This window comes from Balaenoptera borealis, assembly GCF_965194805.1.
Source record: "Balaenoptera borealis genome assembly, chromosome: 2".
NCBI classification, from domain to species: domain Eukaryota; kingdom Metazoa; phylum Chordata; class Mammalia; order Artiodactyla; family Balaenopteridae; genus Balaenoptera; species Balaenoptera borealis.
In genome coordinates this window covers 58325774-58342011 of record NC_138867.1, presented here as the reverse complement: position 1 = coordinate 58342011, position 16238 = coordinate 58325774, and the positions used below count along the sequence as shown (strand labels likewise).

General features: G+C 44.1%; 1 protein-coding gene across 1 annotated transcript in view; it reads left to right on the top strand.

Annotated features, from left to right (window-relative positions):
* The window catches only part of ZNF366 (zinc finger protein 366), a 70774-nt gene extending 64816 nt beyond the window's left edge, over positions 1-5958 (top strand). The window contains exon 5 of the mRNA XM_082373508.1: positions 775-5958. Coding sequence (XP_082229634.1) covers positions 775-1298 — 524 coding nt within the window. The 3' untranslated portion in view covers positions 1299-5958. The remainder of the gene's footprint in view (positions 1-774) is intronic.
* The last annotated feature ends 10280 nt before the right edge of the window (positions 5959-16238 follow it).

The window sequence follows — 16238 nt, the reverse complement described above, 5'->3', positions numbered from 1 at the left end:
GGCCCAGTTATGGGGTGGCCCCCTTGGTCCCAAATGGAATATCTGGGGGGTTTTTCAAGATGAAAATATCTTTGTTTTATTTTTTTTCTTATGGTACAATATGTGCTCACTGTTAAAATAAAAAGAAATATATTTGAAGTGAAAAGGGAAATGTAAAAATCACCTCATAGTTAATCATTTTTGAGATTTTTGGCATATGTCCTTCCAGATATTTTTTGATATATAAAATAGAATCTACACTATTAATATATATGATAAATAATATATATGATAAATATATATTTCTTTTACTTAAAGTATATAGAGAATACCTTTTATGGTCAGTAATAGGTCTCTACATCTTCTACACATAGAAGCACCTTCAACACACATAATACCTTCATTGTATGGAGGTACTATTATTTATTTAAACAAACCTCTATCGTTAAATTGATCATTGTTTTCACAGTCTCACTATTAAAAGCGTGGTAATGAGCATCCTTACATATACATTTTGTGCATCTGCCAGACAATTTTCATAGTTTAAATTCTCAGTAGTGTAACTGCTAAGTCAAAGGTGTGCTTATTTTTAAAGCTTTTCTTGCATGTTGCCAAATTCCCCTGAAAGGAGTCCTACCGATGTAGACTCCATCTGTGACAAGGCCCATCTCTCAACAGCCTTCCTGGGGATTTATCTATTTCTAAAATGCAAAAGCAAGCTACACTAACCGGCCCTGGGTTCCACCCAGCGACCTGAACGCTTCCCGGGGCCTGAACGTGCCTTTGCTCCAGCAGGTTTTGGAAGGGGGAGAATTGCCCTGGCGCAGACGGCGGGGGGCCTGAGGAGCCTGGAGCAGGAGGAGCCCTTCGACCTGTCCCAGAAGCGCCGCGCCAAGGGGCCGGCCTTCCAGTCGGACGGGGAGAGCGCCAGGGGCAGCTCCTGCCACGAGGAGGAGGACGACGACAACTGCTACGACGTGGAGCGGGACAGCCCGGGCCTCGGCCACCGCCGCCCGCCGCTCTGCGCGCCCCAGGACCTGTCCGCCAAGACCGAAACGGGCCCCAGGGCGGACGCGCAGGCGGAGGGGGACGCGCCGCCAGGGGACCTCCAGCCGAAGAGCCGGGACAGCCCCGGGCCCGAGGGCGGCCAGGAGAGAGAGTTTGCCCGCAGAGACGAGTGTCCCGGCCTCCGGGCCCTGCAGAGCGCTCGGCGGGGCCCCTCCTTTTCTGATTACTTGTACTTCAAGCACAGAGATGAGAGTTTAAAAGAATTACTGGAGAGGAAAATGGAAAAACAAGCAGTGCTTTTAGGGATCTAAGTGGACGGTTGAAAAATTACACTTGGAAAATAAGCACTAGGCTGTGCAAGTACAGCTTTCCGCATGAGCTCTCATTTGCTGGAGACCAGAGAAGGGCACGAATCTTTACAAATGGCTCAGACTAAATGAGCAGGGGCGTCCTCAGTCATGTAAATGCTTCTCAGGTCATGCATTGGGCCCTTGATTTTTAACACACATGCAAGGTCTTCTTCAATGTTATTTCATGGATCTCCAGTGTAATAAACTGTACATATTCTTCTAGACATCTAACTGTAAGCTGATGCTGAGGTGCTTTTAGAAATTATATTTTCCATTGACTAATACGGTAAATTTCTTTCTAGTTGCAAAAATATGGTGCTTGACATGTTACCTTATTAATGACTCTTTAGTTGAATGTGTAAAAGGTATAATATTTTTCCAGATAGACGAAAATATTAGTAGTTGTATATATTTTAAAATTTGCTTCATTAAATAATCAAAAAATGCCAGAAAGGACACAGGAGGGTGAGTTATTGAAGAGGATGTTCTCAAGTAGTTGCTGCAGATGTAAGATAACATTTCAAGAGAATAAGAAGAATTTTGACTAAGGAAAACCCAGCAATACTTAGATTCCTGCCTGGGTCTGCCTCGTTTGGCTTCTGCTACGTTCATCAGATGTGGCATTTGGAGCATATTTTTAGATGGTCCGACGGTGCTCAGCGTCTGCAGGCTAACCCCGTGTCCTGAGCAGAGCTCCCTCCTGGAGACCTTGCTCGAGGCTTCATGCCCCATAAAGCAGCTGCAGGAAGAGTTGTCACCCCATGAGCAGTGGATTTCTCCTCAGTGCTGGAGCTGGGGGTGAGGGGGAGGAATTCTCCCTGAAATTTAAGCTCTAACTTATTTAGAGTATTAGAATAACCATCAGCTAATCACTAGTAAAGGAGTTTCTGGACTGTATTCTCAATGCTACCTGAACATTAGAATCATCTCAGGGAGCCTTTTAAAACATGCCAATGCTGGGGCCTGACCGATTTAATTGGTCTAGAGTGGAGCTCTAGCACCGGTTATTTTCCAAGTTACCCCAGATGATTCTTATGTGCAGCCAGGGTTGAGAAAGATTGACTAGGCTAAAATAGTGGCTCCCAAGACCCCCTCCCAGGGACTCCATAAATATTTCAGCTTCTGGCTTTAGACTCATTAAGATAGAAAGCAGGAGACCTTGAAATCATACTGCTGACTTAGGCCTTCTTACATGTTCTGTAAGAGCCTCATGAGAGGAAACGCACACACACACACACACACACTGTATAAACACACACTTTTTGTACTAGAAATGATGCCTGTGATGCTTATGGTCACTTAATGTTTAAAAATACATAGCCAGCCTATAGTGACTAATTATTTCTTCCTAGATGCGTGAATCACGAGTCCAGTGAGTGGTAGTGACTGTAAAGGGTGGGTCGAGCCCCGCAGGTAGGCTTCCCTTAGGCACCGGCATCTGACAAATAAAGCAGTGCTGACAGGATGTCACATATGTGTGACTGACCATAAGCAGTGACCCTCTGGTACTGTGTCTGTGTTTATGTAAAAACTGTCCCTTGGTAGTTTCAACTCGTATTTGTAGAGCTAGGTACTGTTTATTATTTGCTTCTTCTCCTCCCAAAGTTACCAGTACATTTCTTTAGACGACCCGGCCCATCTCTGCCTGTGGGATGCTGGCTTTTTCTCTTGGCCAAGGTGCTTCGCCGTCAGCCTCATCTAGTTCTCATCAGTCACACGTGCACTTTGTCAATCCCTGATGCGTTCCTCCCGCTGCCTTGCTTAAGGCTCCTTCGTCCAGCCTCACCACCACTACAACGTGCCAAAGCTGCTTGGGTTGGCTACTGCCATCTGTGCCCCAAGGTCAGAGCACCTGCAGAGGGGATGGTGAAGGGAAGAGTGTGGTTTTCTGCGGTTACCAGCACGACTCTGGGCCAAGAACCCATCCAGATCTTCATAGGGGCAGTTTGCCTTCCACCCATTATTATTAATACAGTTCATCAGTGCCTCTGATGACATCACTCTGGGGCTGGCAGAGTGTCCTGTGAGGCCTCCTCCTAGGGTCCTGTTACATATTCATTGTTTCAGCAGCAAGGTGTTGAGGACCTGCTACAAAGGCTGCAGATTTCCAGTTTGTTCTGGGTGTGCTGAGCTGGAATAGGAACTAGAAAATCTAGAGTAGCAAGCTGTAGACTTTTCCACCCAAAGCGAATCATGTGGGAGTGTTTGAGGAACAAGTTAATGTTGAGATGGAAAGAGTATGGTCTAGAATGCTGGTTTCCACATTGTGTGCTGAGAAGCAAGAGGCCCCTCTTAGGCCCTTCTAGAGCTGCTAGGGGAGGGAAAATTCTCAACCCACATCCCCACTTCACTCAGAGCTGCTCAAATTCCATCTGTTTTATGTTAGCCTTCCAAGTAAAATTTCATTTGGAGGAAGAGAAAAGGGTCTAGGAAAAGTCATAAAAAATTGTTATGGAATGTATTCTAAAACCTGTTTTTCATTCTTGACTCTGGATGTGAGAGACTTCATTAGATATAACCCACTGGTTCATATGCATTGACCTTCTGAGAACCAAGGCTAAAACCTTGGTTTTGTATGTGACCAACATCCTGGTTGGCCTGGGACAACCTGGGTTTATACCTGTTGTCCCCAGGTAGTTACTAAGAGTGTCACCTTAACTCTCAAAAGTGTTCCAGTTTGGGTGATAAATTATATGGGCACCCTGTGCATTAAGTGCAGAGCTAAGGGAAGGGTTGGCCAACCTTGCCTAGAGCTAATTAACCAGAATGCAAGTCTGAAAGAGAAGCCATGAGGCCATCCTCAAGAGAATTAAGGGATGAAACCATCCAAGGTCATCAGCAATCCCAGGACCAAGATAGCATGAAATCCATCACATTGTGACACTCTGAAAATAGGTCACTACCAAATGCTTTCCAGGCTTTTGACCACTGTCTTTGAACCAACCAACTGACCCAGCCAACTGGCATATTTTTCTGTTATCCTTTTTATTCCAGCCTATGATTACCCCCTCTTGTTGCCTTTCAACTCGTTCTCTCTTTTTAAAAATTTGACTCCCCACTGGCCATGAGACTGAGGCTGACTTTCCATGACCCCAGAAGGGTAACTGGTATATTTGTATATGAGTAGTTACATGAGACAGCCCAATGTGCATACTGTATTTATTAAGCCCTGAGGGCGTTTAATAAAATATTAACATCGTGTTTTGAATTATGATCTTTGTCTGCTTTGCTGGAACAAAATGTAACAGAGCTAACATTTAAAATCCTTCACATATTTGGACAACATTACACCAAATGTTGATTTTGTACAGAATTCTGGCTTGCTATTTAAAAATAAAACTCGAAGTGTGTAGCAACCCAAGTTGTGAATATTGCTTTCTGATTCAGTGAAAAAGCAGTTTACCTGAAAATAGCATGTAACCTATATTTTGTTAATTTAAGCAAATAAAGACGTGTTGAAAAAACTGAGTTAATTATTTGTGAATACCTGAAATTTTGCAAGAAAGCTGCTACTGTCAACGTCTTACTCCTGCCCTCAGACGCTCTGCCAGAGCACTTCCTACTGGTGGGCGTCTTGGCCCCAGGGAGACACGGGTGATGTCTCCCTCCCTCAAGGCTTCAAAAAGGATTAATGAACTTCAGCTCATCAGCAGGCAGGTGACATCTTCCTCATGCTCTTCTCTCCTATTCAGAAAAATTAGTTCTGGAAGGGTGTCATGGAGAAGTGGGAGGTTAGAGGCAGGATTACTTTATTCTGCGTCAAGTTCTTTGTACAATATATGTTCTCGTGGGCAAGAGCACAGATTCTGGTGCCAGGTTCCTGGATTCAAAGCCCAGCTCTCTCACTTCCAGTCTTTGGGACCTGAGACCAGTTTGTGAGCATCTCTCTGTGCCTCAGTCTCCTCATCTGTAAAATGGGGCCTGGCACAGCACCTTCTCACCAGATTGTTTTGTGGGTTAAATGAGTTAGTATATGAAGACACTCCTGTGCCGGGCTCACAGTGTACGCCTTGTAAGACGTAGCCATCATTATTACCATCAGTGAATTGGCCAGAAAACTGAACGCTCAGCTCTCTCTCTTCAACAGAGCACTCGCAAAGCTCTGTCGGCATGGGAAGCTGTCCATTTCCCAGGAAGCTTCCCTTTTAAATGTTATATGCTGTTATTTGCCAAGCACTGTGCCAGGTGACTTACACACTCGATCTCATTTAAGCCTCATGCAACCCTGAGAGGCAAAGGTTGCTATCTCCATTTTACTGATGAGGAAATGGAGGGTCAGGAGAGTGAAATGACTTGCTCCAAATTACCTAGTTAGCAAGTTCCTCCTTTGCCCTCCGAGCATATAGCCTGTAGCAGGTTGGGTTCTCTGGAAGTAGATGCTGAGACAGATTTGGGTGTAAGATGTTTATTAGGGATCAGTACCAGTGAAAAGAAGGGGGAGGAAAGAAGATTGAGCAAAGAGAAGCCAGACTGTAATGCATGCCCGACCAAGCCTCACCCAACATGGTGGGCAGCTCCGGGGCAAGGTCTGCCCATCAGAGCTGTGCCACACTGGGCAGAGACGTCCAGGCCTTTGCGCACCTGCCTTGCTCAGTCACCAGATGTGAGCTGCCCAGGAAGAGTGTGACCTCAGGAAGGTGTGACCCTGCAGCGGGGACAGACCCTGAGGGGGTCAGGGAGCTGGTGGCTGGAGGTGTCTGCTGACTGCATTCCCCACAGCTCCGCACAAGGCCGGCTTTGAAGAGAGACTGGGTCACTCATCTCTGCGTCTGCCGCAGCCCACCTTTTGCATCACTCCAATCCACTTCTTCACATACACTCACAGAATATCTTCTCCAGGATTCCAGTGGGCCTCTCTCCCTGAGGGAAAACTAAGAAAAGGGAGAGTAGTGGATAAACTTCAGCCCCATCGCTGCAATTAGTCTAGGAGACACACTGATGTTCATTTTCTCCTTCCTCCGTTACCTGTCTAGATCCCTCTCTGCCAGGCTCAGTGGCTTTCCAGGTGACTTGACCCAGACCCTCATCTCCAAAGGGTCTGAGCCTTGGTCATCATGTTGCCCTGGACCGAATGGTTTTGTCCTCCCCACCCTCCCGCCCCTTAAGCCTTAACCCCTAGTGAGATGGTATTTGGAGGTAGGACTCTTGGGAGATAATTAGGTTTAGATAAATTCATGAGGATGGGACCCCCATGATGGGATAGCTAAGATGAGAGTCTTCTCTCTCTACAATGTAAGGACACAGCAAGAAGGTGGCTATCTGCAAACTAGGAGGAGGGTCCTCACCAGACACAGGAGCTGCTGGCTCACAAGTCTGGATCTCAGACTTCCCGACCTCCAGAACTGTGAGAAATCAACGTTTGTTGTGTAAGCCACTCAGTCTGTGCCCAAACAGACTAAGACAGATGTCCTTCTCAGAATGGAGTTGCTGTACCTGTTTATTTACAGTCACAGGTGGGGAAGGAAATACCAAAAGAACCCTAAGTGGGTTCCACGTGTATTCTTCCCTGACCCCTTGTGTGACAACAGCTTTACTCTCTCCTGATGATCAGGTCGTTTACCTCTGCCAAGATGGTGACTCCTTTCCTCATCTGCTGGTCCCTGGAAGCAAGGACTAAAAAGTGCCCAGGCGACAGACATGGCTTATCATTCAATGGTCCTCTTGCTATGCCCCAGGTGGAAGTGTACCCTCTTTGAGGAGGAGAATTGCTAATCCTGCAGAGCTCAGTGCCACAGGGACGAGAAATACTAAGTCTCCCAGCATGTCACTATGAGTGAAGGGAAGTAGGGCCACTCCTGCTTCCAGCCTTCATCCCTGGACCCATGCGTTCTTCCTGTTGAGGACATAGAACCATATAAAAGTCTTTGATTCAATGCATGCACTGGAAGGTGACACCCCATCCTTGTGGAGCATTTCCTCCAAGAAGAGCTCTAGGGAGCTAGCCACTTCTGGGTGGTGTGTATCTGATATGACCAATAGATCCTGTGGTCATAGGCCCATCTCTCACCTCATTTACTGTAATGTGAATGCTATGGTTTGATGTGATATTATATAGGATTCTGTGCCAATAGAACAAACACTCCATAAGCCTACCCCTTGCAGAGTAGTGCTGGCTGAGGTCCTACCCGCAGAAAGGGCAAGCCTACATCTGAAGTACTATGCATCTATTCCTGAGGCAAAGACCTACTGGCTCTTCAAGTCAAAAGGGACTCGATATAGTCAACTTCTCACCAAGTGACTAATTGGTCTTCTTGAGCAACGGTGCCATATTGGAAGCTCAGCATCAGTCTTCATTGCTGGTATGTTGGATATTCAGCAATAGATCAGCCTTGGTAAATGCAATTCATGCTGTTGTGCTCATGTGTAGCCTCCATCTCTGCCACTGTGGCCACTTCATTCATATGCTCTTTGTTACAGCACTGGAGTGGCTGTTGACAGAGAGCTGAAGTCAACTGGCAAGGTCACTTGTCTGTCTCACTGTTTAATGTTCATCCATGGTGGATGCTATCTGATGGGTGTTAGCATGTGATACAAAGATTTTCATACTTTGTGTTCACTCCCATATGTCTATCCACACACCTCTACTGTAGATAGACAATAATAGTGAATATCTACTTTAATTAGAGTGGTCAGGGAGTGACATTTAATTTGAGAACTGAAGGATGGAAAGACCCAGCCGTGGAGAAAACAAAGGGAAGAGCATTTCAGGCAGAGCAGACAGCATCTGCAAAGGTCTGTGATTTACGGGAACATGGCCAAGGAGAGAAGGACGGTGCGGAGAACACAGCAGGAGAGGGAGGGAGATGCAAGGTGAGGCTGACACGGAAAGCCACTGCGCGTGGGTGTGAAATAATGAGATTTACATTTTCTAAAACTCATCTGACTATCGTGTGAACGGTGGGTTGGGAGGAAGCCAGGATGATGCTGGGAGACCATTAGGAGGCAGTTTTTTTTGCCCATGTCAAAGAGCTTTATTCCTATGTTTTCTTCTAGAAGTTTCATGGTTTCAGGTCTTACATTTAATTCTTTTTTTTTTAACATCTTTATTGGAGTATAATTGCTTTACAATGATGTGTTAGTTTCTGCTGTATAACAAAGTGAATCAGCTATACATATACATATATCCCCATATCCCCTTCCTCTTGCATCTCCCTCCCTCCCACCCTCCCTATCCCACCCCTCTAGGTGGTCACAAAGCACCGAGCTCATCTCCCTGTGCTATGTGGCTGCTTCCCACTAGCTATCTATTTTACATTTGGTAGTGTATATATGTCCATGCCACTGTCTCACTTCCTCCCAGCTTACCCTTCCCCCTCCCCGTGTCCTCAAGTCCATTCTCTACGTCTGCGTAAGAGGCAGTTTTAATAGTCTGTAGAAGATAATATTGGCCTGGATTTAAAAGGTAGCAAAGAGGAAGTTAGAAATGGATGGTTCCAAATCTGTTTTGGAGGTCCAATCGACTTGTTCTGCTTAAAGCAAATTTTAATTTTAATAACAAGATAAACACATATTTTTCTAAGTACAAAATAGAATGCCACTTGATATAAAGTCCCTCTCCTCACATAATGACAGAAAGGATGAATTAGATTTTGATAGCTATCATAAAACCCATGATCTTTACTCTATTGGCAAGAGCATGTTTGCCAAGTAATATATGTAAAAGTAAGTCCATCTGGTTTCTCTCAGTTTTGTTCTGGGTTATGATTGGCGAAAAAGAAAATAGTCAAGACTGAAAAAAGCAGTGAACCTTATTACACGGATCCTGGGAAGAAATGGCAGCAGTGAAGAGAAAGGGACACAGAGTTAGAACTCAGTAAACCAAGGGAAGGAGGCTAGAACTCCAAGACTGTAAGGTGAGGCTCAGAGTCCTTTTCATCTCCCCAGGCCCTCGGGACGTCTCTGATCCAGCCAGTAAAATAATACATGTTCTTGATAATGGATTTGCACAGTCAAAGAACAGTGCATCCTCTCTACCATATTTACTAACTAAACATACTCCAAATCCACTTTCATTTTAAACTATTCAATTCTCAAAGGGTGACAGTCCAGTTATCTGGAAAATTTTATCCAGTACACACATTATTTTGCAACACTGCAGAATAAACAAGATGTTGTCATATTTTGCATCCCAAAGTGAATTGGTCCATGGCACCACAGACAGTACCTTAAGAAGAAATAAAAAACAAAAATGTGTGGCAGGAGTCTGTCCCTGCCCTTAAGGAACACACAGTTCTTACAGGCCTATGGAGGGTGGCAGGAACAGGGTTTTTCAAATCTCCGTATCCAAATCTCCAAAGCCTTACAGCTAAAAACTGTCTTCCCTGTAAAAACCCAGGTGCGCACGCAGCCTGGTTCCCTGAAGCCCCATGGCATTTCATTTTTGCACAGCAGCCCTGAGCCAAGAGTAACTTCCAGTCCCATTAGGAGCTTGCTCTGCAAGCGGAGGAAGAGGAGCTCATTTGAGAGCTGGGGAGTGACCCTTACAGGGTCTCTGGGGACCCAGTATCAGTGGCGCTCACTGTTTCCTCTTCCCTGGATGCAACAATATATTAAGAGAGAAAAAAAAGGAGGTTGGCTCTTTTCATGATTTTCCTTTTTAATTTTTGTTGAAAATGGAACTGTGTTCTCTTGATCCTTCAAACAAATGGAGGGGAAGTGGAAGCCCAAAAGTTTCTCTTAGGTTCCCCGGAGAGGGTGTCTGTGTTTGTAGTGTGATGTGGGAAAAGTCCTTGTGTATCTGCTGCATTGTCACGTTGTACCAGAGTGATTTGCAGTAGGAAGTGTGGGATGAATACCATTTCAATGTAAGAGAAAGTGATGGAGCCACAGTCTTTGAATCAAAGATCTCAATTTGCCCTTCATCTCCAAGACGTACTTCCGCTGACCTCCGCCCCTCATCTTTATTAGATGATGAAAGAAACACAAGAACACTCTCTGAACTTGACCCAAACAATAAGTCCAGCCAGAAATCCTTGCTATTCAGCATGCACGTGGGCAGGGAGGGGGAAAGGGGGAGGGTGCTTGGAAGGACATGCCGGAGATCACAGAGGCAATGTGAAGGGGGGCTATTAGTTTCTGGCATCGTACCTGAAGAATCATTTTAAACTGATGTTTGAAATATGCATTGCAAGTCTCTTCACTGGGCAGATGTTAATAAACAAATGGCCTTTGGAAGGAAAATGGAGAGATACATTAAGAGAAATCTAAAGGGGTTACTTCGTTCGTTTTAGCAATTCATCACATTGAGCATGCTGGCAAATAATTTTATTTCTTCTTCTAGAAAGTAGTAATAATGAAACTGGTCTCCAACCTGTGTCAGATGAGGGAATAGATGAGGTAAAATCTATCAATCATTCTGGACTTGCAGACATGATGGCTGTGTCATTTGCCATTGTTGAAGGGCAGTTTCCCTTCCAACCTGTAGCAAGTCTAGTGAAGAAAACACCTTCACTTAGAGTGGCAGTTTATCCAAGTCAAAATATTATTTAATATCCTCAGCTGTGGTTTTGCAAGACTGTATATATAGAACATTGAGTCAGCTACCTCTTCTCACTCTTTAAAAACCAACTAAAAATAAAAGAAGTATGAAATCCCCAGCAATAGCCACATCTTTACAGGAAGAGAAAGCACAAATCAAAACAAGGTTATCCAGAGCCTTAGAAACAGATAATGACAATGTCACTCTCCCAGGGGACATTCGATAAACGTTCATCAAATATGATGATGCATCTCTGTGAAGCAAGCACTGCAGACAGGGTCTAATCCCTTCAGAAGTCACTCTGAGTGCCTATCTGCAGAACACAGGTGATTTTGTGGATTTCAAAGGACTTGTCTTTCCAAAAGCTCTGTGTGCCTCCAAGATGCTAATCCTCTTACCTTCCAGCAGGGACACTTCACTTTTGATCTCAGATTTATCTAATCAGATGCTTCTCCTCATTCAGACTGTTAGCTGTCTGAGCCAAGGGCTTGGCCACCACTACACCACCTCCAGCAGGGTTTTAGACAGACTTGAGATTGGATGTGGCCATTATCTCTGCTTCTCCTTGGAATACTGTACGAAGGGTATAAAATCGGCACATGAACTTACCAGGAACATCCTTCAAGGGGACCTGTACAAAAGGCTGCTATTCAAATATATGCATCTTTCCATTATGGTTAAAACTCTGTGGAGAAGGAGGGGCTCCCAGAACAGTGGTGTGAGGATCCCAGTGCAACCTCACTCCCAGAGAGACATTTATTAGCCTGGTAAAAATTAGCAAAGATAACCATTCAAAATCTCTGGAGACTGACCAAAAAGCTTACAATTTCAGAAATGTTTATTCAACAAAATCTGCAGAAACTCAGTAGGAACAGTGGTAGGCATGTCTGCACCGCCCCTGCCCCCCACCTGCCCAGATCCATGTTGTGCAAGACTGTTGCCATGGGCTTGACAGCCAAGTGGTAATTCCCATCTCCCCAGCTCCGTGCAGAAGACCTATCCTGGGTGGGTGACCAGGCGGTGGTGTCAGTTCCCCCCACCCAAACCTTTGCTCACTAAGGAGGAGCTGAGCGGGGCAGTGGTGAGTACAGTCCCTCCTTCCCCACAGCCCTGCGTTGTGCAAGAGCTAGTCCAGGGGATTTAGAAGCCGAGGGGCAGCTCCCATTTCCCCCAGTTCCTGGTGTAGGAAAACTATTCCAGGCCAGCTGAGCATCCAGTGAACACCAGCAGATCCCATTTCGCCTGACTCTGTGTTTTGGAACACCTATTCTGGGGGAGGTGGCAGCAGCTGGTGGTGATGTTTGTACGATATTGTGAAGATACTTAATATATTCACAGGTTTTACAATATATTCTTTTTTATTGTGGTAAGAGATGGGTAGCATAAAACTGGCCATACTAACCATTCTTAAGTGTGCAATTTAGTGGTACTAAGTACATTCGTAATGTTGTACAACCTCACCACTATTCATTTCCAAAAAATTTTCATCATCCCAAACAGAAACTTCGTACCCACTAAACAATAAGTATCCCCTCTCCTTCGCCTCTGGTAACCTATATTCTAGTTTCTGGCTCTACAAATTTGACTACTCTAGATAACTTCATATAAGTGTAATCACACAATATTTGTCCTTTGTGTCTGTCTTATTTTACTTAGCAATGCTTTCAAGGTTCATCCATGTTGTAGTACATATCAAAATTTCATTCCCTTTTAAGACTGAATTGTATGATAAACGTTTTGTTTATCCATTCATCTGTCTTGTAGTGAACAGTAGTGTTGTTTCTATCTCTTGGCTATTGTGAACAATGCTGCTATGAACATTAGTGTAGAAATATCTGTTTGAGTCCCTACTTTTAATTATTTTGGATATATACCTAAAAGTGGAATTGCTGGGTCATATGGTAATTTTATGTATAACTTTTTGAAGAACTGCCAAACTGTTTCCTACAGTGGCTGCACCATTTTACATACCCATCAGCAATGCACAAAACTTCCAATTTCTCCACATCCTCTCCAATACTTGTAATTTTCCATTTTTTGGATAAGAGCCATCCTAATGAGTGTGAAATGGTATCTCATTGTGATCATAATTTTTTATTTATTCCTTTATCTGTTCAGCTGCTAATGCTGAGATCCATAATTCATTTTATAATCTACTTGTTTTTTTCTCATGAATATAAAAATAGAAAATAAAAGATGGACTGGAGCTTTTTCCTTATAAACAGAAAGCGGATGCTCCAGTGATTTATATGGGGTTTATTCCGGTTGTCTTGCTGTTTTTTGGTACCTCCTATCCTTCAAAGGACAAAGACTCTGCTTGAGTTTTGAAAAGAAGTCTTTATCCCAGTTGCTTTATTTTGTTTTATTAGTCCATTTTCTTTTTTTGTTCCCTGATCCTATTTTCCCTTGACCCTGAATTGCCAGGTGAGCTAATAACTATAGTAAGCTGGATATACCTTGGGTTGGCCCTTGTAAAACTTGTACTAAAAAGATTGGGGTTAGTCTTTGCTGGGACTTGTCTGTGAATAGTGGGCAGAGCTGCACCTTCAGTTTGGGTGAGGCTGGGGGGTGGTGACACCCATGCCCACGGGAGCAGTAGAACGTGCATCCAACCGGGAGCCAAGTTGCTGGGAACTGTCTATCCCCTTGTCCAAGCTTACAATTTTACACTGTAAAAACTTTAAAAAAAATTAACAGAACACCTCTATGAGACTTTTTTTTGTTTGTTTAGAGAGAGAGAACATGTTTGGCTACTTTAGTACTAATATGAGTCATTTAGTGATAAAAGTCTATACTTAGCCTCTAAAACTAGGGAACAGTATCCATTCATCAAAACCTTGATCCTTACTCTTAAAATTGAAAATCTGTCTGTAGTATTACCAACCATTATTTTCCCATTTGAAATTTTAAAAAGGGGCATCAGCAACTTCATTTATTCATTCAGTGAATGTTTACTGAGTGCCTGCTTTGTGACAGGCACTGTGCTGGGAGGCTCTGGAGATGCCAGAATGAGCATCACACAGTCACCATTCCCCACTGACCTCGGGAGGCCATTTTATGAAAAGGCCATTGGCAACTCTAGATGTGAATGTTGGCTGGGAGGGAGGACCCCTGGGTTCCCTCCTCTGTGCCCTGACAGTGATCCCTGAGCAACCCTGGACCTGTCACCCAGCCTCTCTGGGCTTCACACTCCTTCTCTGCAAAGGGACGGGTTGCCTTGAACAGAGAAGATACAAACACTGACTCCTGCAGGGTCAGGCAAGTAGCATAAAATCAGAATCGGGGCTTGTGTGAGATAATGTAGAGCTGGGGGAACTGTGACCAAGTGGGAACTACATCCGCACCTAACATCATTGAAATTCAATTTTTTTTAAAATTCAATTTTAAAAAAAAATTATTAAAGTATAGTTGATTTACAATGTTGTGTTAGTTTCTGGCATACAGCAAAGCGATTCTGTTATATATACATATATATGTATAACATATATACATTCTTTTCCATATTCTTTTCCATTATGGTTTATCACGGGATATTGAATATAGTTCCCTGTACTATACAGTAGGACCTTGTTGTTTATCCATTCTCTCTATATAATAGTTTGCATCTGTTAATCCCAAACTCTCAATCCTTCCCTTCCTCTATCCCCCTCCCCCTTGGCAACCACAAGTCTGTTCTCTATGTCTGTGAGTCTGTTTTTGTTTCATAGATAAGTTCATTTGTGTCATATTTTAGATTCCACATATAAGTGATATCATATGGTAAAAAAAAAAATTTAAATAAATATATAAAAAGACCATTGATATGAGTGCCCTAATAAACAGCTATACATCAGCTGTATAGAAAGTTCTCAAATTACAAGCAGAATAATTAAGTTCCTGTTGAGGGGATGATTCTAGAATTCTACTCATGTAAATTAACTATGTATATTGTTAACAACTATTACTCAAATGCCTTCAGTGGAATTGGTAGAGGTTACCTATCTAGGCACCTCTCCCTTCCCCCACGTTTTAAATGTCTTCCCTGGCATTAGAAATTCCTTTTCTGGGGCTTTAGAAGGTAATAGTGAAGAAAGACCTGAGTACTAAGTATTCTAAGAACCAAGCAGCATGGTTCCTGCCCTCCAGCGATCTGCTTCTATTTCTCTAAGCAATGAAGTATAACTTTTCTCTTGGCCTCTCAGAAGGGGCCTGGTTTAAGATGGAATTTTAAGTCAAGGCTTTAGATTGAGTTGAAAAATTTTCAAAGCCATCACAACTTTAGGTTTGACCCTTAGGGAGCTCAGAAATGTCCACGAGCTTGCGCTGCTATTTGTCTGAAGACATGGGATGATTCATCTGAGACTTGCCCCCTTCCGCCCCCCGCCCAGCCATCGTATGGAGAATCAACAGCGGTGTCCGCGTTTCTCAGTAGCAGCCCTGGGGTCGGTCCACCCAACCACATTCATGCTTGCATTCCTGGAAGAACCGCATTTCCCCTTAGATTATTCCAGGTCACTGTGGGCTTGGGATGCAGCAGTGCTGAGTGCTTCTATTAAAAGAACACGGTGTCAAGGCAGACTCCATGTGAATCCTGGCTGTGTCACCTCGACAGGTGTGACCTTGGGCAGACTACTTAACCTTTCTGAGCTGGTTTCCTATCTGCCAAATAGAGATGATGCGGATCAGTGGTGACAAGCACAGGCTCTGGGCTCAGACAGACCTGGGCTGTGGTCCTGGTTCCATCTTACACCAGTGATGTAACCTGGAGGAAGTGATTCTCCCCCTTTAAGCCTCAGTTTTCTCTCTGCAAAGTTAGGAATCACATAGCATCTGCCTCATAGAATTGTGAGATTTAAGGGAGATAATGCTTATAGATGCCTAAAGCAAAATAAGCACTCAATACAGGTTAGCTCCTATTACACTTACTACAGTGACCACATGGGACTGCGCCTGGAAAAGGACCTGACACACAGGTGACTTACAGAACATGTCGGTTTCTCTCCCCCATCCTCCTGAACTGACCTGAACACAGATGTGGCATCATTTATACTGCTTTGGGGGTGATAGCATAAGGTTAGGGAGAATTCTTCCACACCTGCACCCCTTTCCTTGCTTCTCATTTTACTCCATTGCCTGGCTTCCCCTTGCAAGAAATCACTCTTGCGAGTGACAGAGACATGCACATGCCTCTCTCTGCCACGGGGCCCAGTCAGGGAGACAGATTCTTGGCCCAGGCTGACTAGCATTTGCATTCTCTTCATTTGAGCTGCATCAAAGGGCATCTAGAGGGATGCCCCAACTGTGACAGAGAGGCAAGCAGAATGGCAGAGCCAGGTGTACTTACTGATATTCCCAGCACCGGCACCAAATTACAGCACATTAATGCCAACTTCTGAGAAAGGCAGATTTCTGTTGCTTCCTGTACATTTAACAAGGATGACTTT